Source organism: Pieris napi, chromosome 23 (assembly GCF_905475465.1).
Source record: "Pieris napi chromosome 23, ilPieNapi1.2, whole genome shotgun sequence".
NCBI lineage: Eukaryota > Metazoa > Arthropoda > Insecta > Lepidoptera > Pieridae > Pieris > Pieris napi.
The window spans coordinates 2,036,560-2,064,470 of NC_062256.1; the positions used below are offsets into that span (position 1 = coordinate 2,036,560).

The 27,911-nt window shown below is 33.2% G+C and overlaps 2 protein-coding genes and 1 long non-coding RNA gene across 51 annotated transcripts in view; 2 read left to right on the forward strand and 1 right to left on the reverse strand.

Annotated features, from left to right (window-relative positions):
* LOC125061092 overlaps positions 1-6,595 on the forward strand; it is a 34,415-nt gene extending 27,820 nt beyond the window's left edge. For 3 of the 11 annotated variants that reach the window (XM_047666280.1, XM_047666286.1, XM_047666285.1), the window contains exons 9-10: positions 139-507; positions 3,827-4,321. In XM_047666280.1, the coding sequence (XP_047522236.1) occupies positions 139-507; positions 3,827-4,306 (849 nt within the window). In that variant the 3' untranslated portion in view covers positions 4,307-4,321. Of the gene's footprint in view, positions 1-138; positions 508-1,758; positions 2,252-3,826; positions 4,322-5,586 lie in introns of those variants that run through there. The other 8 variants (XR_007118975.1, XR_007118977.1, XM_047666281.1 and 5 more) reach the window with 8 other exon arrangements.
* Positions 1-27,911, forward strand: part of LOC125061088 — a 112,731-nt gene that overhangs the window by 7,752 nt on the left and 77,068 nt on the right. For 11 of the 39 annotated variants that reach the window (XM_047666262.1, XM_047666264.1, XM_047666257.1 and 8 more), the window contains exons 1-5: positions 23,679-23,752; positions 23,903-24,309; positions 25,299-25,583; positions 26,085-26,818; positions 27,564-27,741. The exons of 1 other annotated variant lie outside the window; for it this stretch is intronic. In XM_047666262.1, coding sequence (XP_047522218.1) covers positions 23,911-24,309; positions 25,299-25,583; positions 26,085-26,818; positions 27,564-27,741 — 1,596 coding nt within the window. In that variant the 5' untranslated portion in view covers positions 23,679-23,752; positions 23,903-23,910. Of the gene's footprint in view, positions 1-9,296; positions 9,606-9,742; positions 9,892-11,031; positions 11,177-11,811; positions 11,961-13,550; positions 13,845-14,302; positions 15,037-15,316; positions 15,502-15,851; positions 15,910-23,678; positions 23,820-23,902; positions 24,366-24,443; positions 24,707-24,925; positions 25,127-25,298; positions 25,584-26,084; positions 26,819-27,563; positions 27,742-27,911 lie in introns of those variants that run through there. 27 more of the 39 variants (XM_047666267.1, XM_047666228.1, XM_047666227.1 and 24 more) reach the window with 19 other exon arrangements.
* Positions 21,294-21,982, reverse strand: LOC125061126. The gene is made up of 3 exons (XR_007118979.1): positions 21,839-21,982; positions 21,633-21,761; positions 21,294-21,534 (listed from the first exon to the last, which is right to left on the reverse strand). It is a non-coding gene; the product is annotated as an uncharacterized LOC125061126 (long non-coding RNA).

Genomic DNA, 27,911 nt, shown 5'->3' on the forward strand with positions numbered 1-27,911 from the left:
TTTCACAATAAATACCAGTATTTTTTGTTCATTACCATTTTCAGCCTAAATTAGGAATTATTTTTCACTTTTTAGTTTGATGTGCTTTAAAAGCGTGTGTTCTAGTTTTTTTAAACTATTATTTATTTTATTGTTTAGCGCCGGACGCTGTGTCGTAAAAAAATGGCGAAGTGGGCCGAAGACACAACCTATAAATTTGTGCAGGAGTTTGTAAAATATGAATGCCTTTACAATTGTAAAGACCCTAACTACAAAGTTAAGGGAGCCCGAAATGCGGCACTTTTAAAGTTAAGCAAAGCAATGAATATACCGGGGTTTGGTACAAATGAGGCTTATACTAAAATGAGAAACTTGAAGTCTACGTATTTGCAAGAGGTGAAGAAAATTAAACAAAGAACAAAATCTAGAGCTGGAACAGTATATAATCCACAAATAAAGTGGTTCACATTATTGGATGACGCTATCAAAGCTGTTAATGTACAGTGCAACGACTCTGGGAGTAATATGGTAAGCAATAATAATATTTTTAATATTATATTCTTAATATATATAAATTACGTGTCACGTTGTTTGTCCGCTATGGACTCCTAAACTACCGAACCGATATCAATCAAATTTGCACACCAGTTTGATCCAACTTAAAAGATAGGATAGCTTACATCTCAATTTATACCCGCAATATTATTTTGTTGCAAAATATTTATCATTTAATAGTCACAATTCTAATAGATGGCGCTGTACCAACGTTTCACATAAGCTACAATTTAATGGCATAGAGCATGGTAGTCCCCATGACTGGTGTTCTCCTACCGTTTCCCTTGAATAGTTAACTACTATGTAATATAACAAAAACCTTAGCCACAACAACGCTTGGCCGGTCTACTAGTTATACATATTATAAAAACTGCAAAACCACGTTTTATTTCAATGTATCATTCGAGTCTGCCAAGATACTGCACCTTCTACAAAATAATCTGCATAATCGTTGCGTATGTTTTGTGCAATTGGAGATGATCTATTCTGCATTCTCATAGTAAGTGGAACAAGTCAAATTTCCATTCTCTGTGTCTTCGATATCAACCGTGCCGACATGTAAGGGCACTTTGGTTTTTCTCGCCCAGTTATGCATGGCGCAACAGGCTTTTACGATTTTTTGCACCTTGTTGGGAAAAAAGTAGTCTTTCGAAAATTTTGTATCGACTTACTAAGATGCCAAACGAATTTTCGACGTTTTGCCCGTGATAATCTATAATTTTTTTTTGTTCAAATGTCAATTGGTTTCCACCATATGGTTTCATCATATTGTATGTTTTTTTTAGAACATGACCTTCGGGCAATCAAATATTTTCCAAAGCATGACTAGGATCACAATAGGAGAAAACTCCATCCGATACACGCCCGTTACATCCAACATCAATATATGACAGCAGTAGTCGTCTGCTACTGCCATGAGAACAATGCAATTTTTTTTGTAAATGACGTAATAACTTCCTGCGTTTGGTGGTGCTTTGATGGTAACGTGTTTCTCATCTATAGCACCTGAGCAACCATGGAAATTCCAGTAACTTCTGAAGCCTTGTTCAATACTTTTCCATTCATCGCCGTTAGGGACCTAAAACAAAAAAACATAAGTTCCTGACAGACTAGTTTCTTTGACAGCAGTGAAATCGGAATATTATTTCTGACTTTCAGTGTTGGTTTACTATATGTTTTCCTTTTTGCTTTGGTTTTTTTAAACTCAATTTATAATTTTTTTAGCAGCTGGATCCTCAATACGAATTACTTGATGGAGAACCTTCCACATCCCGATACAATCAATCTGCTGAAAACAACCCGGACGCAACACCTGAATCTGAACAAAGAAAATCGCCGATTCCTCGTAAAATAACAGTACAGGACCTCAGTCGTTTGGTCAATAAAGTTAAGAACGTAGCTGACACACGCAGAACAGAAACAGAATTTGATATATTTGGGAAAAGTGTAGCAGCTCAGCTTAAAAGATTGCCAATGCACAAAGCAATAGAAGCACAGATGTTTATCCAAAGTTATATTTCTAATTTACGTCTGCAACACGGAACATCTAACTAAGCATATAGCCCATCACCAAAGTCTATGTACCAGTCTTCACCATCACCGACTACCACCACGAGAAGTCAAAGTCAAAAATTATTTATGCATGTAGGTAACATAATGTACACTTACGAACGTCAAAAAAATATACATTAAATGCTTCTAATTTTACATTTACTGCCAGTTCTCAAATCAAGGGTGTTGAACGGAAGAGAAGAACTGACTATAAACTCTCCGCCACTCTTTTTAATCACCATGTTCCACATGACATCTTAAGTAAAAAATAATAATAAAATAAATTAAAAACAAAGATTGAGTTAGTTAAGTAGTTAAGTTGATTGCAAATACATATATTGAATATCAAAATAAACCTACTTTGATAGAAAAAAAATGTTTTTAATTTTACATACCTTTATGTAATCTCTCAGTGCGTTGTAAATAGCATCGCATACTTGGGATATGATGTTACCAGTTGTCGATCTTGGTACTCTGAATAGGTGTTGCAAGACGCGTAAACTAAAAAAAAAAGTGTGTGTGTACAAAGTACACATGTCAGAAGTGAAACTTGAATCTTGAAGTGTTGTTCATATTTATACAAATCTAAAAGTTTAGATTTCCGATACTTAGAGAAAAAGGAAGATATGTTAGGAATTTAATGAATTTAATTGTCATTAAAATATTACGTGTCGAATAATAAATAATGTGACGGTAATTTTTTTTCCAACGCCGATAAAGAAGGTTGACTTCAAAAAGGAACATGGCGCGTAACCGAAAAACGTGGCGCGTAACGAAAAAATGTTACACTAAATTTTTTTTCAACCCCGATAAAGAAGTTTCACTTCAAAAATAATAATATAAGTAAAATAATAAGTAAAAAATTGCGTGCAATTTTACTTTTGCCGGTAAAGCAGATCTCATAAATGTATCGCATTTCTGTATGACGGGTGCAACGAGGTTTAGTAGTATATTAAAGTACTTTTCGGTCAACCTGAGAGCAAAGTTATTCCGTCGTATCTTCAGCAGCCAATTCCTTAAAGAGTTGGTAGGTTGCGCCATGAATGGGTCTTCTATTAATCCATTTTCAAACCCATACTTTCAATATTGAAAATTGTGCATTATAATTAATCGTCTCTTGAAGATTGCGCAATGATTGAACGAAAGTTTGAGCTAGTTTCATTTTTATTGCACCATATTTTTCCATTGCGTCGTGTAGTACTGTGTACTGACCAGTATTGCGCAATATTTTTTAGTCTGTGTTTCATCGGCAAGGAGGACACACGTGTGCACGCTTCCCAAAAATGGCAAAAAAAGATAATACGAAAGTTAAGGAAAGAGAGTTTATCGTCGAATGTAGCCAATTGTACAGAGAATTGTCGTCTTTGTGGAATGTCAAGAGCAAAGAATATCATGGCCGTGATAAAAAAAGGTGATTACGAAACATTGTTGTCTAAATATAAAGAGTTGTTTCCTAAGCCAAGCAAAGATGACGTGATGAAGAACTACCGGAAGGAACTCAATAAAAACCTTCAGTCGATGAAATCCGGATCTGGTACAGACGCCATCAACACAATACTGAATGTTTTTTTGTAGTTATAGTATGATCCAGAACTAGGAGGTTTCTTTATTTCCACGTGTTTCCCATCTATAGCACCGATTACATGAGGAGCATTCCACTGACTCAAAATACTTGGCAACTTTTTTCCATTCCTCGGCAGTTTGTGCGAAAACAAAATAACAAATTGTTTTTCTTTTTCAGGAAAATAGTTCAACTATTGAAGCTGATCGAGTACAAACTGCATCCTATGCAGTTCCGAAGACAAAATATAAAAAATTAAAGAGGAAATCTGAAGATGAACTTATGCAACTTGTAGTTAACTGTCTTAGACAGAAGCTAGACGAATATGAAAACTGGGCTGCGTCTTGTGCTGCAGATTTGAAGAAAATGGAACCAACACAACGAATATTTGCTAAGAGTGCTATTGCTGCCATTATCATGGAAGGACAATTAGGTCTTTTACATCGCAATTCGGTTGAAATAAATACTCCATTAGTAACAATAACTCCATCTCCGACATATACCAGATCCACACCAACTCCAACAAATTACAAGAGCACGCCATCGCCTCGCTATTCTGAACTTCCTGAGGAGCTGCCACATTACCAACAGAACATGGACAATTCTCAACTGAAAAATGATGCTAATGACATGTCTCAATATATAAAGATTAATAAATAAATGTTTATGAAATAATAAATAAATAAATAAATGAAAAGATGTCTTTATTTACCTTGATTAATTTCTTCAAAATATGTATTATGGCTTCGCAGGTTTCCATAATTATTAAGGAAAGACTTTGTGGGGAAATAACACTATGTACAAGTCGTCGGAAATATCTGCGAACCTGGCTTAATGACGTCATACAAACTGGAGAGATAGCAAAAAAATTGAAGATGTAAAAATAAAAAATATTTTATTTGTGTACTTATTTTTATTGATACGCTCTGCACTATGTATAGTCCTACCCATCTTACATACAGCACTAAATAGGTAGTTTATGTAATATTTCACCAAACAGAGAAACAATAAACACTAAAATGCGATTACGAAAGCAAGAATAATACACGTGCGTCGGCGATTGCGTTGGCAACGGTACTGGATAGGCGAAAACGGGGCGGGGTGCGGGGAAGCGCATTCCAGCGAGGTTCGCAGATATTTCCGACGGCTTGTAACTTTAAATCTTCTAGAATATTCCCAGTAGCTAGATACCGTAATGAATGCCGTTGAAAAGGTATTGCTTCCCTCATGTTTGAATTTTTTCTCAATTAATGGTGTGACCAATTCTAGTAGCACTTGAAACTGTTCCAAGTCCAGTCGTACAAAATGTTTGAAAAAGAAATATTCACGGGTCATGAATTACAATAAAAATAATAAGAATAACATGAATATATAGTTATGATTGAGCAGGATAGAATTGGATAGGAAGTTTATGAAGACAAATTGGTCTAGTGGTTAGTACCCCTGACTGCGAATCCATGGGTCCCGGGTTCGATCCCCGGCTGAGACAAGACATGGTATGAGCATTTGGTGTTGTGCTTAGCTCTTGGGTGTTTAAATATGTATTTATATGTCTATCTATCTATAATATGTATGTATATCCGTTGCCTAGTACCCATAACACAAGCTTCACCAGCTTAGCATGGGACTAGGTCAATTGGTGTGAATTGTCAATAAAAAAAAATAACAAATATAGGTATATAAATACATGGAGTGATCATACTGGTACATGATCATCTATTGGGGCTTTTACTTTAGTAATAATCAATTTACAATGATTTTGTATAAATTTAAATTGAGGTTAGGTATTTTTACTATTTACAAAAATCACGAGGAATTTTAATTTCATTATTATTCATCATCTAAGATTTTACTATATTATTTTGTAAATAAATATATATTAATAATTCTCTGTAATTGTTTTTATCAATTATTAAATTTTAATAATTTTTCATTTTCAGATCACAACGCCAGAAATCGTAGTGCGAGAGTGTGAAACATTTAAAAATAAAAAAGTGAAACGGCCACCTAAGACATCAACAGAACGTTCACGTGAATCTAGAGAGCGGAAAAGGGCTCTAAAAAAGTTGTCCATCATTTCAAAACCTCAACCAAAAACTCCAGCAGAGCGTAGTCGTGACTACAGAGCTCGAAAAAGGGCTCGACAAAAAGAAGACAATCACCAGTCAAATGACTTGACGCGGGTAACTGTGGAAGTTGAAGTACATCAAGAAGAAGAAAATTCTCAAGTCGAAGACTTCTTTACCAATGAGACAAATAAAAACTTCAACAGTACGTTGTCGTGAGTTTAGGGCTAGAAATCATTGATAAACCTTACAGAAAACATTGAGGATTTTCAAACATCACCAAATATTATTAATGCTAATAATAATAACAATAATGGTGATAATTAATAAAGCAAATAGAGGAGTAAGTCATCTTCGTTCGCGAAATTATGAATGAAAACCCTGAGTTTTATATTGTTGAGGTTACTAGAAAAATTGGAGTGATTATGCTAAATAATGGGTGGAAAAGGAAGCTGCTTGGTAGGTTCTACGAGAGCCAATGTCAAAATGTTCAACTGTTGTAACTACTATACCCACAATGTGGCCTGTTGATCGACAAAGCATACGAAAAACTCTAAAGGAATTAGAGAAAATAGGTATTGGAGGGTAGAAGGACTCCTTTCTCCGCAATTAGACTCGTGGTTGGTCCGTTGTGCGTACGAATAGGTATTGGAGAAGATTCAACAAATATTTGGCGTGATAATTCGTTTGACAAGTATGAAAAGCGACATCAAGATTTAAATGATGTCACACGTGCTCAATTTCTTGCAGTAAAGTAAAGAAAATATTATTCGAATTGCCGTGCCAATCGGATGACGATCATAAACAATTCCACTAATTAAATATAGCTTCTATTTGTATATTATTAGCAGTTTTTCTAAATAAAGCAGCATTTTATTGGTTATAATCATCTTATTATTTATTAAGTACGACATAATGAGATCAACAAAAAAAAGGGTGCGTGTACTTATGTACGCGCGTAAGAAGTTATACATCTTTGGCATTATTAAAAATAGTTTTTGATTGCATGCAAATAATTAATTACAATCCAATAATAAAAGACTGGAAAAGGAGTCATTATAGTCAATAAAGTTAGATTATATTTGAAAAATTAAATAAATAAATATTTATTATTATTCTCTTACATTAAGTGTAACATAAATTCTATTATTATTCGAATGTTGTTTTTAAATTATTTCCAATGCCGTAGCATCTTCCGTGGGCAACTTCATTCTGATAATTTTGTGTCACGCTGCGCGCGCATCGTAAAATTTCACTATCATCAATTTTTCATAACGCGCCTAAAGAAGTATAACTTCAAATATTATATACAAATAGTAACTTTTTTATTGGATCATTAAGGCGGGTCTTGCTTTCGTCCTTTTTTTTTCCCAATAGGCACACTTTTGGATTCTGCAGGTGGTGCCACGTACATGAGTCGGATTGCAAGTCCGATGATATCCTTGCACATATAGTTCTTAAATAAATATGGAAGGTGCATATTCCGTTCATCCAGGCGGTTTGTTGGGTGGGAAAGGAAACTCCGATACGCGAAAGCTTTCTTTTTATATCCATCAAAAGTTTCCTAAACTTGATTAAATGGAATGTTACTTGCGGTTGAGTTTGCTACTATGTAAGTATTTAGTCCGGAATCAGATTCTAAGAATTTGACATGTTTTTCACCCATTGATACGCAAGAGTCCAGTCTTTCAGTTCTATCGGAGGTACAGTTATAAATGTCTCTGGTTTATGATTTTCCGACCATTCCTTGACCATGTTTGTTGCGAATGAAGAATCTTGACAAAGAAAGTCGTTCTCGCAAAGTGTGGCTCTTTTATACCTCTATTGAATGACTCTAGTGCATTGTTTGTCACTGGAGAACCTTCGGCTGATTCAAGATACCAATTTAATTTGAGTGAAACCCACTCCGTGAGTTTGAAACCAGCCACTTTGAAAGCCGGTGCAACGCAACATTAAATGAATATAAACAAACAAATGTACGTGGATTCCGTAAAACAACCCCTACACTGACAAAATATTTCTATTTCGATCTTACGCGCGAGCTATGCAATTACTCCTGACAAATGCAATGAAAAAAGAAATTGTTGCTAGAATATTATTCAATTTGCCGAATTGCAGCGTTTTTATTTTTGCATGCATGCATGCAGTATTTTTGTACGTAAATAAAATTATTTGTATCGCATTTTGAGGAAAAAAGTTATGTCATGCTGATGTATATTTTCGAATTAGGTATCTGCAGTACTTGTTTTGTTAAACATTTAGTTTATTTGTAGTGAAGTCATTTAATTGATGTCAAAAATCATATAAAATATATTGATATGCGATTATTTATTTGATGTGCAATTAATAATTTCCCATTTATAATTTGTATTAATTTTCAACACTTAATATTTTAATAACAAATAACTTCATTAAATTCCTAACATAACTTCCTTTTCCCCTATTTTTTCTACGACACGGGACAAATGGGACCATATGTGGAATGTAAGCATAAGAACAATTTTTTAACAGCAGGAGTTTCTTCTGGTGTTAAGCGATTCCGCCTTTCATGGACACTCTCAATGCCTGAGGGCTCGTAAGGGCTTTAGAAGAACCCTTAGTCGAATTTCTTCGCAAATACTTCAGTGGAAACTGTTAGACGTTACTAAACCACAAACGATTTTATTAAACTACTGTTTTCAGTTGCCGTTATTTATATCTGGTTACTTTTTAGTAAACATTCTGCATTTTTACCTTACAACTGTAGGTAATTAGTTAAGGTGTCGTAATGATACAGTGATGTGTTCTGACAAGAACAGATCAGAATAGATACGGTCGTGTGTTCTGAATAGAACAGTTTCATCGTTGTCGTAAGACACGGTAATATGTACTGAAAACGACAGTTGATAAACGTTTTCGCAAGATACGATAATGTGTTCTGAAAATAACAGTTTATTAACGCTATCGTAAGGCTTACGATATATCGAAGTGTTCTGAGAAGAACACGTTCGTACGCTTCGACGGCTGCGCGCAGAAAAGGGTCAACTTTTTGCAGCGCCGCGTTTTTATCGCCTGCCCTGGTACCTGCGCAATCAATCAACCCTCCGCATTTTGGCACCACATATTAATACTAGTTGTAAGTGTAGGATAATGTTTGGGTAAAAATCTACACAATTTTGTCAATAAAAATCATTCCATCTTCACCTCTTCTCTACAAACAATTAGGGAGTTTTATTTTACACAACTAAATAATTCTGAAGTAATCCACCCTAAAGTGACTACCCTAAACAACCTTCACATTAACTATCTTTAAATCAATCATATTTTAACGGAAACACTAGGATATTTTTAAGTATTTGTTTCTAAACACAGTTCCCAGGTACACAGAGAAAGAGAGGTTCAGGCAGAATGCAATTTATGCGATGCAAAAGACAGATTTGAAACATTTGAAGCGTCTGTGCATAAATGGAAGGCGCCAGATATCACAAATGACGATAGTGAAATTGTCAATGTCAAGTCTGAACCAGAGAGTTTTTAAAGTGAAATGTGAATGTCGCGTGACGGTCCGCCGCGGAGTAGGGATAAAGTGAAAGGCGCTCGTCATAGCAACCAAGGCCAATATGGCGGCGCTTATAGTTTGCAGCAGCTGACCGTGTTGTGTTTAGACTATTATTCATTTGTGCCAGTGCTCTACCATATTTTGTTTGTTTTTGTCATTGTTTAGTGTAAATGTTGTTATTTATTAAAGTCAAACTTTAATTTGCTTTTAAAGGACACAGCTAGTGAGTCCAAAAAACTGCTCAACGAGGAAAAAGCAAAGAATAGTGCAAAATTGAATGACGATGAATTAATTTTACGCCGTAAAAAGCAGAACGCCGACAGAGCTGCTTATAGAAAAGGGGAAAAAGGTCTTGGTGAGTAAACACAGTGTTTATATCGAATTTATTAGAATTTTTAGAACTTTTTACTGGTGCATATTGTTGTTTATGGATTTAATTCAATTTTTTTATTTAGATTCGGTCCATTCAATATATTTAATTTTATTTAACAGATACCATGTCCAGTACTAGTACCGTTCAAAGTGGTGAGCCTGTACCTGAAAATATTGTTACAGCAAAACTTTTAAATCAAAAGCAACTAAACGCGGAACGATGCCGCAGATATCGTCAAAAATGCAAGCAGCTAAAATCGGGTGCCAATGTAAGTCACTGTTCACGTATTTTAGTTACCATATAATAGTGGTTACTCAAAAAACCCAAAAAAAACTCAAAATATCTTTATTCAAGTGTTTAACCAAGTACACTTTTGAATTGTCAAGTTAAATTAATTGTAAATTTAAATTTACTACCAGTTCGCAAGTCAAGGGCGTAGAGCAGGTAAGAAGAACTGGCAAGAAACATTCCGCCACTCTTTTTAATCGCCAAGTATTGTCATACAAATTGTTTGAACTGGAGCAAATCAATCCCACGAAGTTACATTTATCAACTGTGAAACTCATAATGAAGATGGAATTGATAATAGAATGATTTAAAATAATTGAAAAAGGGATCAAAGTGACTCAACGATAATAAAATATTGTTTTCAGTTTTTTAATCTTATATATAACATTCTCTTGTCACAACGTTAGGTGCCATACTCCTCCATAACGGCTTGACCGATTTTTATCAAATTTTATATGCATTCGGTCTGAGAATCGGCTACTATCTATTTTTCATACCCCTAAGTGATAAGGGTTGTCCACCCCTAAAATTTTATTTTTTGGACGAAATTTTAATTATTAATTTTTTTATAATGTGAAATTAAAAAATACATACAACCCTAAATTTTCACCCCTCTACGATCAACCCCTATTGTTTATTATTGTAGATAGTTATTTTTATTGAACTAAATAAATATTACCTAGAAATAATGTACATGGCAAAAGAAATGTTTGCTAACCCGCTAGTATGTGTATATAATCTACATAATTGTTATTAATATGTGTATATAATGTAAATAATTGTGAAGTATTATGTATGCCATACTCTCTAAGACACAGAGTTCAATAAAAATATTAGTTCAAGACTTAGTCTACTTTTATTATTTCCCATTATCATTCCAATTTTCCAAGTATAAAATTAAGATTGATAAAGCAATTTTTATACCCTAAATGGAATATTATTCCAAAATTTTTTAGTTAAATGTCTATATTGTGAAAAAAAGTTTCACTTTTACCGTGGTTTCATAAAACCACATAATCCTTTTTATTTGTTTTTGTCAGTGTTTAATGTAAATGTTTTTTATCAGTGGTTAATGTAAATGTTGTATTTATTAAAGTGAAACTTTTATTTGCTTTTAAAGGACACAGGTAGTGAGTCCAAAAAACTGATCAACGAGGAAAAAGCAAAGAATAGTGCAAAATTGAATGACGATGAATTAAGTTTACGCCGTAAAAAACAGAACGCCGACAGAGCACGTGCTTATAGAAAAAGGAAAAAATGTCTTGGTGAGTAAACGCAGTTTTCATATCGAATTTATTAGAATTGTTAGAACTTTTTGCTGGTGCATGTTGTTGTTTATGGATTTATTTCAATTTTTGAAGTTATACTTCTTTAGGCGCGTTATGAAAAATTGATGAGAGTGAAATTTTACGATGCGCACCTGAGACACAACATTGTCAGTGTGATTATAGCCGGCGCGAGCGAGATGGGAATAAGACAATCTACAAGTAAATAGAAATAGAATATGCGTGAAGTTAGCAGCTATGCCAAGAATTTTGAATGATCATAATGACATATTTTGTCATTTACCTTTAGGTAAACAAATAAAGGAGTTTTAATTATTTTTTCAAGTTAAAAGGTTATTACCTAGTCATTTTCATTATACAAGTGCAAATTTTATATGTGCGTCTGAATTATGATCAGAAAATATTTATTTATTTAATTTTTCAAATGTAAACTGAGCTTTATTGAATATAATGACTCCTTTTCTAGTATTTGATTATTTAATTGTAATTAATTATTTGCATGCAATCAAAAACTATTTTAAATAACGCCAAAGAAGTATAACTTCTTACGCGCGTACTTAAGTACACGCACCCTTTTTTTCATTTATATTCGGTCCATTCAATATATTTAAAAGATGCCATGCCCAGTACTAGTACCGTTCAAAGTGGTGAGCCTGTATCTGAAAATATTGTTACAGCAAACCTTTTAAATCAAAAGCAACTAAATGCGGAACGTTGCCGCAGGTATCGTCAAAAATGCAAGCAGCTAAAATCGGGTGCCAATGTAAGTCACTGTTCAGTGTGACATTCACTTTAAAAATAGTTTTTTTTAATTAATCGATTATTAATAATCGTTTTTTAAGAAACAGATTTCTAACGGAAATTTTGCACTGTAAGACTGTTCACACATGTTCTAGCAAAATCCACATTCGAAATGGCCGGTTGCGTTTATAAAATTAATAGGGATGTGAAAAATAATCGATTTCCTTAAAAGTGAAAATCGATTTTTGTATTCGATTTTAATATTAAAAATCAATCATAGTTGATCAGTTTCAGTTGAACAGTTATTTAAAAAAAATATTAATGTACTAACCTAACCGAACAATAATAATAATACATTTTTGGACAGTTCTTTAAAAAAATATATTATTAAACTAACCTAACCTAACCGAACAATAATAATAATACATTTTTGGTCAGCTCTTTAAAAAAATATATTATTAAACTAACTTACCTAACCGAACAATAATAATAATACATTTTTGGTCAGCTCTTTAAAAAAATATATTATTAAACTAACTTACCTAACCGAACAATAATAATAATACATTTTTGGTCAGCTCTTTAAAAAAATATATTATTAAACTAACCTAACCTAACCGAACAATAATAATAATACATTTTTGGTCAGCTCTTTAAAAAAATATATTATTAAACTAACTTACCTAACCGAACAATAATAATAATACATTTTTGGTCAGCTCTTTAAAAAAATATATTATTAAACTAACCTAACCTAACCGAACAATAATAATAATACATTTTGGACAGCTCCGGCGCTACGGGAAATGCAGTCCCTCCACCCTTGCGTACCAAAGCACAGGCAATTTATTCAAGTCTCCGCGCCTCCGATTTTTTTTATACACTCTAGGGGTAGGGCAGACAAGACCACGTGGATAGTGGGGTGCTCTGATTCGGTTTTGGGTACTTTTTGGATATTAAAGTAAACACTTTATTCTAGTAAGAATTAAATAATACAGAAAGTTGCAAACAATGAAATACAAGTACTAATTAAGAAATACAGACGAGTAGGTATCGATAATTTCAAAATTTTTCGGAACCCTATAATCTATCAACAGGTTTTTAGGTTAATTTCAATGTTGATTATTCTATAACTTTAAATTTAAAAAATGAGGAAATAATCGATAAATAAAAAAAACGATTATTAACAATCGATAAATTAAAAACACGATTTTTTAAAGTGAACGTCATATCTCTTATAACCAATAGAAAAGTAGAAAATGGCGGATTGTTTACAAATTTAATATATTACATAAAACTTTAATTTTTTTTTTTAAATACGTAGACGCGTTTCCGGCAGCAAAAATCACTTGGCGGTGTTCCAATGAAGGTCCCCCGAGACTCCTGCATAATTAGTATCATCAAATTCGTGCGACGACATTTAAAACCCAACCCATCATCTTAATACTTGTTTATTCACCATTTGTTATACTTATGTAATTTAATAATTTGCATTTTGTAAATGTAATTTTATAACTTATTGTACTGAAATTATCAAATATGTTTACAATATAAGAAGTCCAGCCAGTTTTGTACTTATACAAGATTTTCATTCTTGTTTTTTTTTTTTCAGAGTGTTGTGGAGAGTACATTAGCAAGAATTGAAAGACCATGTAAAAAAGCACTACCTGCAGTAGCTATTGCTACTCAATCTATTCAAACAAACACAAATTCCATTGGGGAAATAAATCCAGGCCGAAGTAATACTATGCCTATGAATTTTGACATTAAGGTAGAACCACAGAATGTTGACGAGATTACAATGGGAATACAGCATGAAATAATAAGTTTGAGGGAAATAGTGAAAAAATCGACTGAAATTTATCTTCAATCTTATAATATTTGTGATAAAATACTACATGGACAGGTAAGTTTTGAGAATATTAATTAATTAGTTGTTGCATATGTTGTTTGAACAGCTATTTCATGACCTGAATGTTTCTTACAAATTTGTTTTCTGTATTTTCATTTATTACATTAAATTAAACCTGACATTCTTCAGGCCGTTTTTAAATTGTCATCTACGTAGCTAAGATTGATTATATCAAACAAATCCAAATTTTGTTTTAAACATTTTTTTTAAAACTATGGATTGAGGGGCCATTTATATTATATCAGATACTTAACGATATAATTTATATGATATGGAATATAAAATTCTAAAATCGTTAGGTCTTACATATTATTATTCTTATTTAAATGAAGCTGTTCTCTCTATATATTGATAGTACAAGCAAGAATCCTGAATAAAGATACAGTTTGCAATACATTTCTGATCTTGCTACTAACATATCTGTTTCTATCTTTTCTTTGATAACTTGTCAGGTCCTCAACACATGCAAACCGGACGTAAAAGTATTCGTAAAAACGCCCCACGATAAACTATTAGACCGAGCATTCACACAATGGTGCGATTGGGCCTCCCTCACAGAGGAGCCCAAAGATCCGCCGTTATTCTACAAATGCTACATCTGCGATATTGCGTGGTGGCACTTGGCCCACTTCCGCGACCACATACGAACCCACGAGCCTTCGAGCCTCTGCGTCGCTCTAGAAATTAATGACAACGGCGAGTGCAATATTGTCGCTTACTACAGAAAATCGGCGAACAAGTACATCGCGAACATAGAAGGGAAATGCTGGAAATGCGGCGAAAATGCGTTCGAACATACGAAATTGAAGAACTGTGTCGGATGTAAGAAACGGTTCTCCACATGCAGCAAGCTACGCCAACACCAGTGGTACTGCGAGGGGTTCAAAAAGATGCACCTAGAACTTTTCGCCTCAGCTGAGAAGATATTTAAATGTCACCTGTGTCGGTTTTACTTTTTCAAAACGGAAGACATTAAAGAACACATGATACTGCGGCATTCTGTGCGGTCCGATGTGCCCATACCGGGCTGTGCTGTTTGTGAGAAGTGTAAAGACCTGGTGTCATATAATGATGATCATGTTTGTGAATCTAAAAAGTATGTTAAGACGTGTGGTGCGTGCAAGAAAAGGCTCACCAAAAGCAGTGCTGCAGTCCATCAGATAGAAGGGAACGTCATCTGCTCTGTGTAAGTTGTTTTTTTATTGCTTTAATATTATAAATAAACTTAAATTACAGAAAACATTAAAATACCACTGAGGGGTTTTTACCTTGGTGCCTTAACGGCTACAACACGGTTCACATGATGTGCGACACATGAAATATAATAAGTAGGTAGCCAATATTTTATTGCGCGCGGGAAAAACGACCGAAAAAAATCCCTATTACAGTTACTGACAGTTCTTAAATCAGAACTAAAACGACGAAAACTGGTCATAGTAATAAAATCTTTTTAATAATCATAATCTTTTTCAGATCCAAAGAGAAATTAGTAAATAGTTGTTCAACACATCTCCACGCACTTCGTCATACGATGAACTATGGATTGGCGTACAAGTGCCTCACCTGTAATTTTTTTATAATCTTTGACTTGGAACAGATTAAAACGCACAAAATGTTTTATCATTCCAATCGTGACTTTGATTATGATCTTGTAAGTATCAATTTTTCATTACTTTAATACGGTACCGGTACGGTAACAGTGTATTACAGGTTATAGCGCCATTGGTTTTGTTTTTTTTATACGGTACATTTTTAAATAAAAAAAAACTTATTTAAGGCAGTTCATGCCGGTAAAAGAATTCTGTCCTTAGTCTATTGGTTTGCAGGGATAGAAATCTGATCAAAAATTACCTGTAAAGTAGAACCCATTGAATTCCCTATTGGAGGATTTTGGTATTTATATTTTATACTGCCAGTTTACAGCTCTATACACATTCATTTTAATTTGCTCATATTTCATGTGGTGTGTGCCCTTACCATTTCAAATACTTTTTATTTCAGATTTCCGTCCCAAAAACCATAGTGGATAGATTAAAATCTACGCCAGCCAAACGTGATTGTGAGTTTTCTTGTAAAACTTAAATTTTATCGTATAATAAATCATATTATATCCTTCCTGTTTCTAACCAATATTCAAAACTTTAATTTTACAGCACCGGTTGATCGTCAAATAAATACTTTCCTATTGTCTCATGATACTCAAGATATGGTGAATGATAGAAATGATGATGATGATGCCATAATCATTGATAAAGTACCAGAAGCTATTGTTATACCATCTGATGACGCACCTAACGATGATCTCCCTTGTGTCATTGCTAATATTAAATCCGAACCACTTGAAATTGAATTACAAACATCTAAAACAAAACATACTGTAACACCACAAAATGATTTCGAATGTAAAACGATGGAAATCCAAATACCTAAAGACACAAAAGACGTATTTAAATGCCTATCAGATGGAAATAGAATTAATGATGATAAAGTATTAAGTATTGAAGAAATTAAAAGGGAACCTAATAGTGAACTGAATGTCGCCATGGAATCTACATTTGGAATTCTAAATACTCAAAGTATGACGACAAATAATGTAAATACAATTAATAATATGAAAAATTTGATACCTAAAACTAAACAGACTCAGCTAACCGACGTTTCACGAAATTCAGAATCAGATGTGAAAATCGAAATTATAAAAAGTGAGGAAGAGAAACTAATGAGAGTCGACCTAAGTGATATACAATTGAATGAACAGAAACGAAAAGAAGGTAGACCGGCGGATTTACCTAATAATTTAGAACAAATTACTCCAAAAGAATCAGAAGGTTCAGAACCGTTAAAAGTAGAAACAATTGTAGAGACGGTTGAAGAAATCGATATCCCATGGGACACTGTTCCAATAAAGGAAGAATCGGATCCGGAAATGGATTTACAAATTTCCGATATCAGAAGGATATATCATGTCGATGTTGTTAATGTCGGTGAAAACAAAATTGATGTTAAGCAAGAAATTAACGAATTTGATTCAACTGGACAAAGTGAGAACTGGCACCAAGATATATCTACTTATAATGTAAGTTATAATAACTTAACACCCTGTCAAATAATATAACGCCAATAGACAAATGACACGGGTACCAACACTAACAAAATATACAATTTAGCAAATATATTTAATCTGTATAACACGATCATAGACATATTTTTTATTTAAATGTCCAAACCTTTAACTAAATATTTGTTTCCAACACACAAATATATAGTATTTACGATATTCCAAAGCCCGTCCCATCCTCCAAGAGATCAAAGACATCCCATCCGGCCGCTTGCCTCCGTCTCTAGGCATCTGTTGACTCCAAAATGGCTGGAACATTGCAAACCTACAATTAAGTTAAAACTTATAAATTTCAGTCGCATTTGATCACCATCACACCGAACCGAACACCGAGGAGGAATGAAATGTAAGTTGTATATTGGAATGGAGATAGCGATTTTGCTGCGCTACCGAACTGAAAAAAATGTGATAGTAAAACCGTAAGAAAAAGTCCGTGGAATAAAACCGTTAAATGAGACGTGCGCAGGCGCGACAGTCGTATACACAAGCGAGTAGTGTATAAAACCTTTCTCTTTCTCCCTCTTTCTTATCGTTCTCTCATCCCTTCTCTCTCTATTACCACTCCACCCCGCCAATGCATAGTATATACGCATGAATTCATGGACAAGCACTTACTGACATTATAGATACATTTTACTCGTGAGTAGCCACGTTTATTTTCATATAACTTCAAACCGTCGAAATAATAATAAATATAGTAACAATAGCAAGTGAACTAACAAGTGACTTGAATGCAATTGACAGTAATAATAGTGGGAAATTATTCAGAACAAAAGAATTAAATTCCTAACTATTAGTTTATTTATAAATATAAAATATTTTACATTGTTTAATATAGTGTGTACATACTAAAATCTTTGTAAGGTTTTCTAGGTTATCTTTCTTGCTGTTTTGAGGGTCATAGGAAAAATTGAGAAAAAAAGCGCGCGTGCACTTATGTACGCGCGTAAGAAGTTATAATTCTTTGGCATTATTAAAAATAGTTTTTGATTACATGCAAATAATTAATTACAATTAAATAATCAAAGGCTGGAAAAGGAGGCATTATAGTCAATAAAGTTCAGTTTACATTTGAAAAATTAAATAAATAAATATTTATTATTATTCTCTTACATTACGTCTTACATAAATTCTATTATTATTCGAATGTTGTTTTAAATTATGTCCAATGCCGTAGCATCTTCCGTGGGCAATTCATTCTGTTAATTTTGTATCACGGTGCGCGCGCATCGTAAAATTTCACTCTCATCAATATATACAGGGTGGCCAAAAAGTCGTGGATCAAACGCAAATAGGGGATAGATGAGGTCATCAGCGGCAAAAAATTGTTCTACGGGAGGTCTCTAAGGTCAACCCCTGCAGAGTTATGATTTATTTTGGTTTTTATATGAAAATTGTCTTTTTTTACTAATTCTTATTAAAATTCGAAAAATCTACATCCTGTATCTTTTTCATAATATCCACTAGATTGGTACTGATGAGTTCTTGCGTTAGACATACTATTTATAGTTGTTTATTGAGTGTATTGAAAATAATATTAAGTTATACGATATAAATTTTTTTCAAATCAAATCTTTTTGTTTATTTTGGACCCCACTGTGAAAAAAAATTACACTACGGAAAAATGACCCTGTATTACAAGTTTTGGCGCATTTGATATGGATTCAGTAATAAAAAAGACTGCCGGAGCCCACGAACATAGGCTCCACCATCACGTGAATGTCGAGGCTATTCAACTCCTTGACACCACGGGCCTAGTGAGAAGATTGAAAAGGACAAAACCGTTTGAACTAGTGAATTAGTGTAAGTGCACGTTAGTATTAAGTGCTAAACAGTGATTGAAAAAAAATAGAACACAAGAACAAAGTGTCTTCCCTTTAATAGAGACTGTAAGTAGTGTTATTGGACACTTTCTTATGTTAAATATCCTTTGTAATAAATTAGGTTAGACTTAAATTACTTATTAGCCTTAAGTTAGGCTAGATTGTAATGTTCCATGATGTCTTAGTAAAGACACATGTATATAAAAAAAAAAAAAATTGATATGGATTCTGAAAAGGTATTACACATGGCCATGAGTCGCTCTAATATCTACAGCGAATGCAGATGTATGTAACAAAAAAAACGTGTGGCACTCGGGGACTGCCGCGGTTTTTGAATTATAATAAATTTTTTATTTATGCAGTATTTTTTTTCTTTGATATTAATTCAAGTTACACTTTGAGCGTGGTGACTTATAAGATTTTTTTTTTCTTTTATTAATTAAATAAGAAGATGAAAAAAAAAATTATTATCTTATCGAATACTCGTAGGTTATTCAAGATTTTTTATCATTGAAACTATAGGTTTATGATAACTGAAATAAGAAACATAAGATATAACTTAAGTAATTTTTTTACAATGACCTTAGAGTATATGGGTGTAGGGGTAGGGTTCCGACCCTTGGTTTTCGACTGCTCCGCTGGAAATATGTACGGCGTTTACGGGTAAAGTATCTGTATATGTGTCCAAAACGAATCACACAAATGCCGTACAGTAATAAATGACCTATATTGCTTCTGCAACTGTCGTCGAATTAAAAATTTGCACCGACTTCCGGCACCATCACTTTAGTACGGCACTATGTTTTTCGACATTTATTTTTAATCATCTATACACTTATAACAAAGCCGTACATTAATAATTAGTCGAAATTCCCCAATTGTACCTGAGAAAGTCCATTCACTCACGTACTCACATGTACCGCTCAGAAATGACGGCATAGTGCTCAGAGCTATTTTCAGATATAGTAACAGCCTTCTAAGCGTAATTCACGTTGGGTCATTTCACAGGTATTTTTTGTTCATGGGCTTGTGGTCTATTAGGTTAATTTCAATGTTGATTATTCTATAACTTTAAATTTAAAAAATGAGGAAATATTCGATAAATAAAGAAAACGATTATTAACAATCGATAAATTAAAAACACGATTTTTTAAAGTGAACGTCACATCTCTTATAACCATTAACCAATAGAATAGTAGAAAATGGCGGATTGTTTACAAATTTCAATACGTTACACAATTTTTGTTTTTAATACTTCTCGAGTTTCCGGCAGCAAAAATCACTTGGAGGTGTTCCAATGAAGGTCCCCCGAGACTCCTGCATAATTAGTATCATCAAATTCGTGCGACGACATTTAAAACCCAACCCAATATTTATTATTTAAAAAAAGGAATAAATAAATTGAATAAATAATAAATATTCAAGGGCCTCATAGCCTAGCGGTCTTATTAAGTGGCAGCTAGGTGAGGGGTACCGGGTTCGATTCCCGGTTCGAGGGCAAGTTTTAATTTAATTTAAATTTGTTCTCGGCCTTTGGGAGGGTTGTGCGGTACCGGGCGAGTGCTTAATCCGTACATCGAGGGCACGGTCGAATTTCTAAGGCAAGCAGTGAGTATGCTACCTAAGAAAGGAGACTGAAGGTTTAGAACGTAGCAATACGTTCTAGGCCGAGGATGGCAAATTACAAGTGCGAATTATAAAAATCTTATACTAATTGACGCTTGCTAATGCACAAACCGTGCCAGAGCCATAAGAAAATTATAATAATAAATATTATAAAAATGATAAATATTAAAAAAATGAATAAATTCAAATACAATTTTCAAATTTATCAATAAGTTCATTCATTGACTCTTGAAATATGAATTAATTATTAACAAATAAATATTTTAAATTAAGAATCCTGTAATATGTAGTACAATGATGCCATATATATATATTATATATATATTGTTAAATGTCAATTTTTAATATTTATTATTAATTTTTATATCTAATTTTTTACTATCATTGTTATTTATCAATCTAACAGTGGTACAAATGAACGTGGAATAAAAAGTTATACCAAGAATAAGCAAAATGTCTACTAATAATCCCAGAATAACTTAAACCTACTATAACGTCGGCGTAACTGTTCATACTAGTGTTATTCCAATAATTCCAGCTGCCAACAGTACTAAATCCGACAACTTGTAAAGAATAAGCACACAATTATGCCCACATTAAAACTCGTAATAGTATAGAGAGATGTTTTGGTGTTTGGAACAACCGATTTAGGTATTTATTGTCAGGGGATTCAGAACATCTCTAGCAAACACCAAGATGTATATAGTAGCTTTGGCAGTCTTGCACAATATAGCCATTGAATTGAAAGAGGAACCTATCTCTGATGATGATGATACCCTGCCTCCACCACCAACAGCACCCTCATCTCAACACAGTGTGTTTTCCTGCTGCGAGGAGCAGCATTGAGAAGCATATTTATTAAAGAAAACTATTAAGTTATTTTAACAAATAAAACATTTTTAATACATTGTTATATTTATTTGTGAAACATTTTTATTAGAATATTTTATTTATTTTAAAGTGACGACTAAAGTCTTTACTAGAATATCTGTCTGTAAATTAAAATTTATATTATATTAGATAGATTGATTTTGAAGGTTCTCATTTTCCAGAGGTCAAAAACTATGTTTATCTGCATATGAGGCTTCCCCGAAACTAAAACTTTCTTTATTTGTTTCTGCAACAAATAAGAAAATTAATTTAAGATCTTTCCATGCAAAACTAAAAAACAATTATACATATGTTTTGATTAAACAATGTAGTTTTTTCAGATACTTGTTAAAATGTGGTTTTCTTCTCTGTTATTTCGCTCCAAGCCTTCATTTTCGCCTTATTTGTGTTCGTACTAAAAACTTTGTTTTCAATTATGGATAAATAGGGTCGTTATATATTTCTAAAAAGTTGCTGTAATCGAACACAAGAAACAAATTAAAATACAAATTCATGTTTCAGTTTTACTCGACATTCACAATTCTACATACCATTTCTTCTAACTCCCAATTAATTCAGCGTTCCCTTTTATTATTAAGCATTTTAAAATCTTTTAAAACTGGTTATGATTATCAAAATAAACAACCTCGTGGCTCGTATCAAAATAACCGCGAATGGAAACGTCAAACTGACAGACTGTCAGTGACAGAAACACGGTTATCATAGACAAGTTTTTGTTTTTTTCTAATTTTAATCAATGAAATGCGACGTTGTCGTCTCGTGCGTATGCCATAACGGGGGAAATGGGATGTGACATTCTGCATAAAAAAATAGATTTTTTATTAATCGATTATTTTTTTAGCATGAATAATCGATTAATAAATAATCGATTTTTCTTAAAAAAATAATCGATTTTTTCCAATTTTTTAAATAAATTTCAAAATAAACACCCTAAATATTTTATTTTTCATGGTTTTTTAAATTAAAAATAAACAATAGATATTATAAACACAAATTAACGTTTAAGAATAATCAAAATCGAAATTAACTTAATCACGTTTTGATAGATTTTGATGAATGCTGAGTGTATTCCTTTTCAGTAGCACATTGCAGTATTTTTGTTGTCTTTTTAATTGTATGTAGTCTTGTGCTGCTGAATACATTTATTTTACTTTTAAATTATAGTGTTCCATTCAAACTTGAGTTTTTGTAAAATAAACTGCTTTTATCATCCTTTTGATGTTTTACAAAAAAACATCAATGTATCGAGTATATCAATACATCTTCAAAGTATCGCATTGTAAACATCGTTGTGTATCGAATATCCCTAATAGTTCGAGGTCCAGGTTATAAAAGACCAGACATAATGTCGGGAAGTGGCAGATAAAAAATCGATTATGATTGATTTTCAATTATAAAAATAATCGATTATTTTAAATATAAAAATCGCGTAAAAAATCGATTTTTACGTTTGAAAAAATCGATTAAAATCGATTTTTTTAGTAATCGATTATTTTATCACATCCCTAGGGGGAATAGTTAATAGTTATCCCAAGTCCCAAACAAATTAATTTTTCCTATCATTATTGAGATTAGGAGTTTGTTGTATGAATGTGAGCAATTGGGGTTGTCTGTGTCATTTGGTTGGATACCTGGACATTCTGGTATTTTTGGTAACGACATAGCAGACCAACTAGCAAATGAAGCTGTTAAGGATGGCGATGCTAACTCGTATAAAAATTATTATCATGATTTGGCCTCAATTCCTGCTTCTTTTCTTCGACAATCTTGGACTGACCTTTGGATTCAGAGCAGTTTAATTAAGGGTAAATATTTTTCATCTATACAGCCCACAATACCACCAAAACCATGGTTTTTTAAAATGAAATTTGATAAAAAGGAAACATCGTCTCTCATTCGTATGAGATTGGGCCATGTGTGTACCCCAGCTCACCTTTCCAGATTTCATATTATTGATAGTGAAATGTGTGAGTGTGGGCTAAATATTGGTGATTTAAACCATATCATTCTGTCCTGTCCCCGGTATAACCACTCCATGTTATTCGATCATTCTTATCCTTCTTCTAGTATCCCGTTACCTACATCTGTTCCTGTTCTGCTTTCATCTTTAAATCATAATATATATAAAAAGTTATGTTTATTTCTTACTGTTAATAATATAAAATTATAAATATATATGTATACAAATCGTATTCTACATGATATATATTTTATTAATTACTGTTCCTTTCCATAATGTAGTATTTTGTATTAGAGATAGTTTTATATCCTGCTGATCCTATCCTTTATCCATGTAATGTTCATTCGATGTAAAATTGTTTTTCTTTACTATTCCGTTTTCCTTACCTTTGTCTGTGGCAATACGCTCTGCGTGAGGCTATTAAAAAAAAAAAAAAAAAAAAATATCCCAAGTCCCAACTCCCAACATAATAACGAGTTTATAAGTAAGAAATTATGCTCTTCCTATTCTAATTTCTAAGTATAATTATTCCTAGTATAAGGTTTGAATAAGTAACTTTTTATTTGTACCACTGTAAGAGTTTTTTCGCTTACATTTGATGACTATTAATTCTACTATTCAATTTCTATTTCAGATTTCAAGATGGGTAATACAAATGCGGAAAATAATAGAAACTATTACCTTCGAAAAAAGGCTGCCAGGGAAGCTGAAAGAGCTCGTCTAGGCTTGTCAGTAATCAAGCCAAGAAGAAAAACAGGAGCAGAACGTAATCGTGCCTATAGGCTGCGAAAAAAAGCTGCCAAGGAAGCTGAAAAAGCCGATCAAGGCTTGTCAGTAATCAAGCCAATAAAAAAAACAGCAGCAGAACGTAATCGTGCCTATAGGCTGCGAAAAAAAGCTGCCAAGGAAGCTGAAAAAGCTGCCAAGGAAGCTGAAAAAGCCGATCAAGTCTTGTCAGTAATCAAGCCAATAAGAAAAACAGCAGCAGAACGTAATCGTGCCTATAGGCTGCGAAAAAAAATGTTTGCGTGTACTCAGTTGGTGAGTTTTGTGTAGCTGAATGCAAAATGGAAGATGGCAATAAAATTGTTTTAATGGTAATTTACATTACTCCAAATCAAAAAATGGACGACATCATACATTTCCTGAAAAGAATATTATTATGGCCATATACAAAAGCTGGTATAATCTTCGTAGAGAAGATAAATTACCTACCCTATTTTTTAATTGACAAATTACGTATGTTTATGTTAATAGATTGTTTTGGGTTGAATGGTCTATTAACATAATACTAAATTTGTTAATACTTAACATTTTCATAAGCTTTTTAAGATATGTATGTTCAAGGTTTTAGATTCTCTATGTAGAAATACTTCATACGCTGGCTTTATTATGAGATATTGCTTGCTGTATATTCTGAAAACTTATTTGTTTGCAGGTCCTGCAAACAAATAAGTTTTGAGTAACTAAGTTAAGCTATAACAAAAAATGTATTATAATTTTAAAATACCATTGAAAAATAGACAAATAATAAGATTCTAAAGCATATTTCAATACATGGTACATTGAAGTGGTCTGAATAAATAGTAATTGGTTACTAGTGGTGGTTTATGAATCTTGTGGATTTCTGTTTTAGTAGAAACTTATTTGTTTGCAGGTCCTGCAAACAAATAAGTTTTGAGTAACTAAGTTAAGCTATAACAAAAAATGTATTATAATTTTAAAATACCATTGAAAAATAGACAAATAATAAGATTCTAAAGCATATTTCAATACATGGTACATTGAAGTGGTCTGAATAAATAGTAATTGGTTACTAGTGGTGGTTTATGAATCTTGTGGATTTCTGTTTTAGTAGGTAATCATCTTAATACATCTTTATTCACCATTTGTTATAATTTCATAATTTCTGTTTTGTTAAAATAATTTTATAACTTATTTGTACTAAAAGTATCAAGATGTTAACAATATCAGAAATCAAGCCAGTTTTGTACATATACAAGTGTTTTCAGTTTTGTATTTTTTTTCAGAGTGATGTGGAGAGTACATTAGCAAGAAATAAAAAAGCACTACCTGCAGTAGCTATTGCTACTCAATCTGTTCAAACAAACACAAATTCTATTGGGGAAATAAATCCAGGCCGAAGTTATACTATGCCTATGAATTTTGTTTACATTAAGGTAGAACCAGAGAATGTTGACGAGATTATAATGGAAAAACAGCATGAAATAATAAGTTGGAGGGAAATAGTGATAAAATCTAGTGAAATTTATCTTCAATCTTATAATGTTTGTGATAAAATACTACATGGACAGGTAAGTTTTGAAAATATTATTTAATTAGTTGTTGCATATGTTAGTTATTTGAACAGCTATTTCATAGTCGTCCGGTGGCACAAATAACCTGGAATGCCTGAGTATGATTCCTAAATAATAAAAATGACCCGAATGATTATGTTTCTTACAAATTTGTTTTCTGTATTTTCATTTATTGCATTAAATTAAACCTGACATTCTTCAGGCCGTTTTTTAATTGTCATCTACATAGCTAACATTGATTATATCAAACAAATCCAAATTTTGTTTTTAACAAAATTTCTTAAACTATGGATTGAGGGGACATTTATATTAAGTATATGATAAGGAATATAAAATTCTAAAATCGTTAGGTCTCACACATTAATATTCTAATTTAAATGAAGCTGTTCTCTATATATATTGACAAGCAAGAATCCTGAATAAAGATACAGTTTGCAATACATTTCTGATCTTGCTACTAACATATCTGTTTCTATCTTTTCTTTGATAACTTGTCAGGTCCTCAATACCTGCAAACCGGACGTAAAAGTATTCGTAAAAACTCCCCACGAGAAACTATTAGACCGAGCATTCACACAATGGTGCGATTGGGCCTCCCTCACAGAGGAGCCCAAAGATCCGCCGTTATTCTACAAATGCTACAGATGCGATATGGCGTGGTGGCACTTGGCCCACTTCCGTTACCACATACGAGTCCACGAGCCTTCGAGCCTCTGCGTCGCTCTAGAAATTAATGACACCGACGAGTGCAATATTGTCGCTTACTACAGAAAATCGGCGAACAAGTACATCGCGAACATAGAAGGGAAATGCTGGAAATGCGGCGAAAATGCGTTCGAACATACGAAATTGAACAACTGTGTCGGATGTAAAGAACCGTTCTCCACGTGCAGCAAGCTACGCCAACACCAGTGGTACTGCGAGGGGTTCAAAAACATGCACCTAGAACTTTTCGCCTCAGCTGAGAAGATATTTAAATGTCACCTGTGTCGGTTTTACTTTTTCAAAACGGAAGACATTAAAGAACACATGATATTGCGGCATTCTGTGCGGTCCGATGTGCCCATACCGGGCTGTGCTGTTTGTGAGAAGTGTAAAGACCTGGTGTCATATAATGATGATCATGTTTGTGAATCTAAAGAGTATGTTAAGACGTGTGTTGCGTGCAAGAAAAGGGTCACCAAAAGCAGTGCTGCAGTCCATCAGATTGAAGGGAACGTCACCTGCTCTGTGTAAGTTGTTTTGTTATTGCTTTATTTAACAGTAAGGCGTTTAACCTTGGTGCCTGAAGGGCTACAACACGGTTCACATGATGTGCGACATTCTGTGCCTGACATCTCGCTTTTTAGAAATCAAATCCAAATATAATAAGTAGGTAGCCAATATTTTCTTGCGCGCGGGCATAACGACCGGCGCTACTAATCGTACACTACACTGTCGCAATGCAAAATGTGTGTATACATAAACTCTTACAAAATCCCGCCATCGAAAAAAATAATAATATTGGTTGTTTGTAAAGTAGGTTTACGATCGAGATGTTTACGTGATAACGTCTTATTGGTGATATAAGTTTTTGGGAAGTAAGGAATTAATGAAGATAACAATTTTTTCAAATTTTAAATTACATTTATCGTTTTATTCACACTTTTGATGATAAATTTCGGGTGTAAAATGACAAGTTTACTTATACGACTATGATATACATTTTTCTTCATACATTCACGGAATGACTGGCAGCGCTCGAGATGAGACGGGAGATCGGTCCGTCTCTCTCTCGTTATACCTGCGATCGCGCTCGTGAGGTTTTGGTGTGACACAAGTTTCTGAACATGTCACCCGACTAAAACGATTTTAAAGACGTTATCACGTCAAAAATATCTCTATTACAGTTACTGCCAGTTCTTAAATCAGAACTAAAACGACGAGAACTGGTAATAAACTGCCCGCCATAGTAATTATAATCTTCTTTTTTTTCAGATGCAATGTGAAAATAGTAAAGAGTTGTGCAACACATCTCCACGCACTTCGTCATACGATGAACTATGGATTGGCGTACAAGTGTCTCACCTGTCATTTTTTTATAATCTTTGACTTGGAACAGATTCAAAAACACAAAATGTTTTATCATTCCAATCGCGATTTTGATTATGATCTTGTAAGTATTAATTTTTCATTATTTTAATACGGTAGAACAGTGTATTAAAGGTTAAAGCACCATTGGTTTTGTATTTTTTTTATATGGTACATTTTTAAATAAAAAAAACCTTATTTAACCAGTTCATGCCGGTAAAATAATTGTGTCCTTAGTCCATTGGTTAGTAGGGA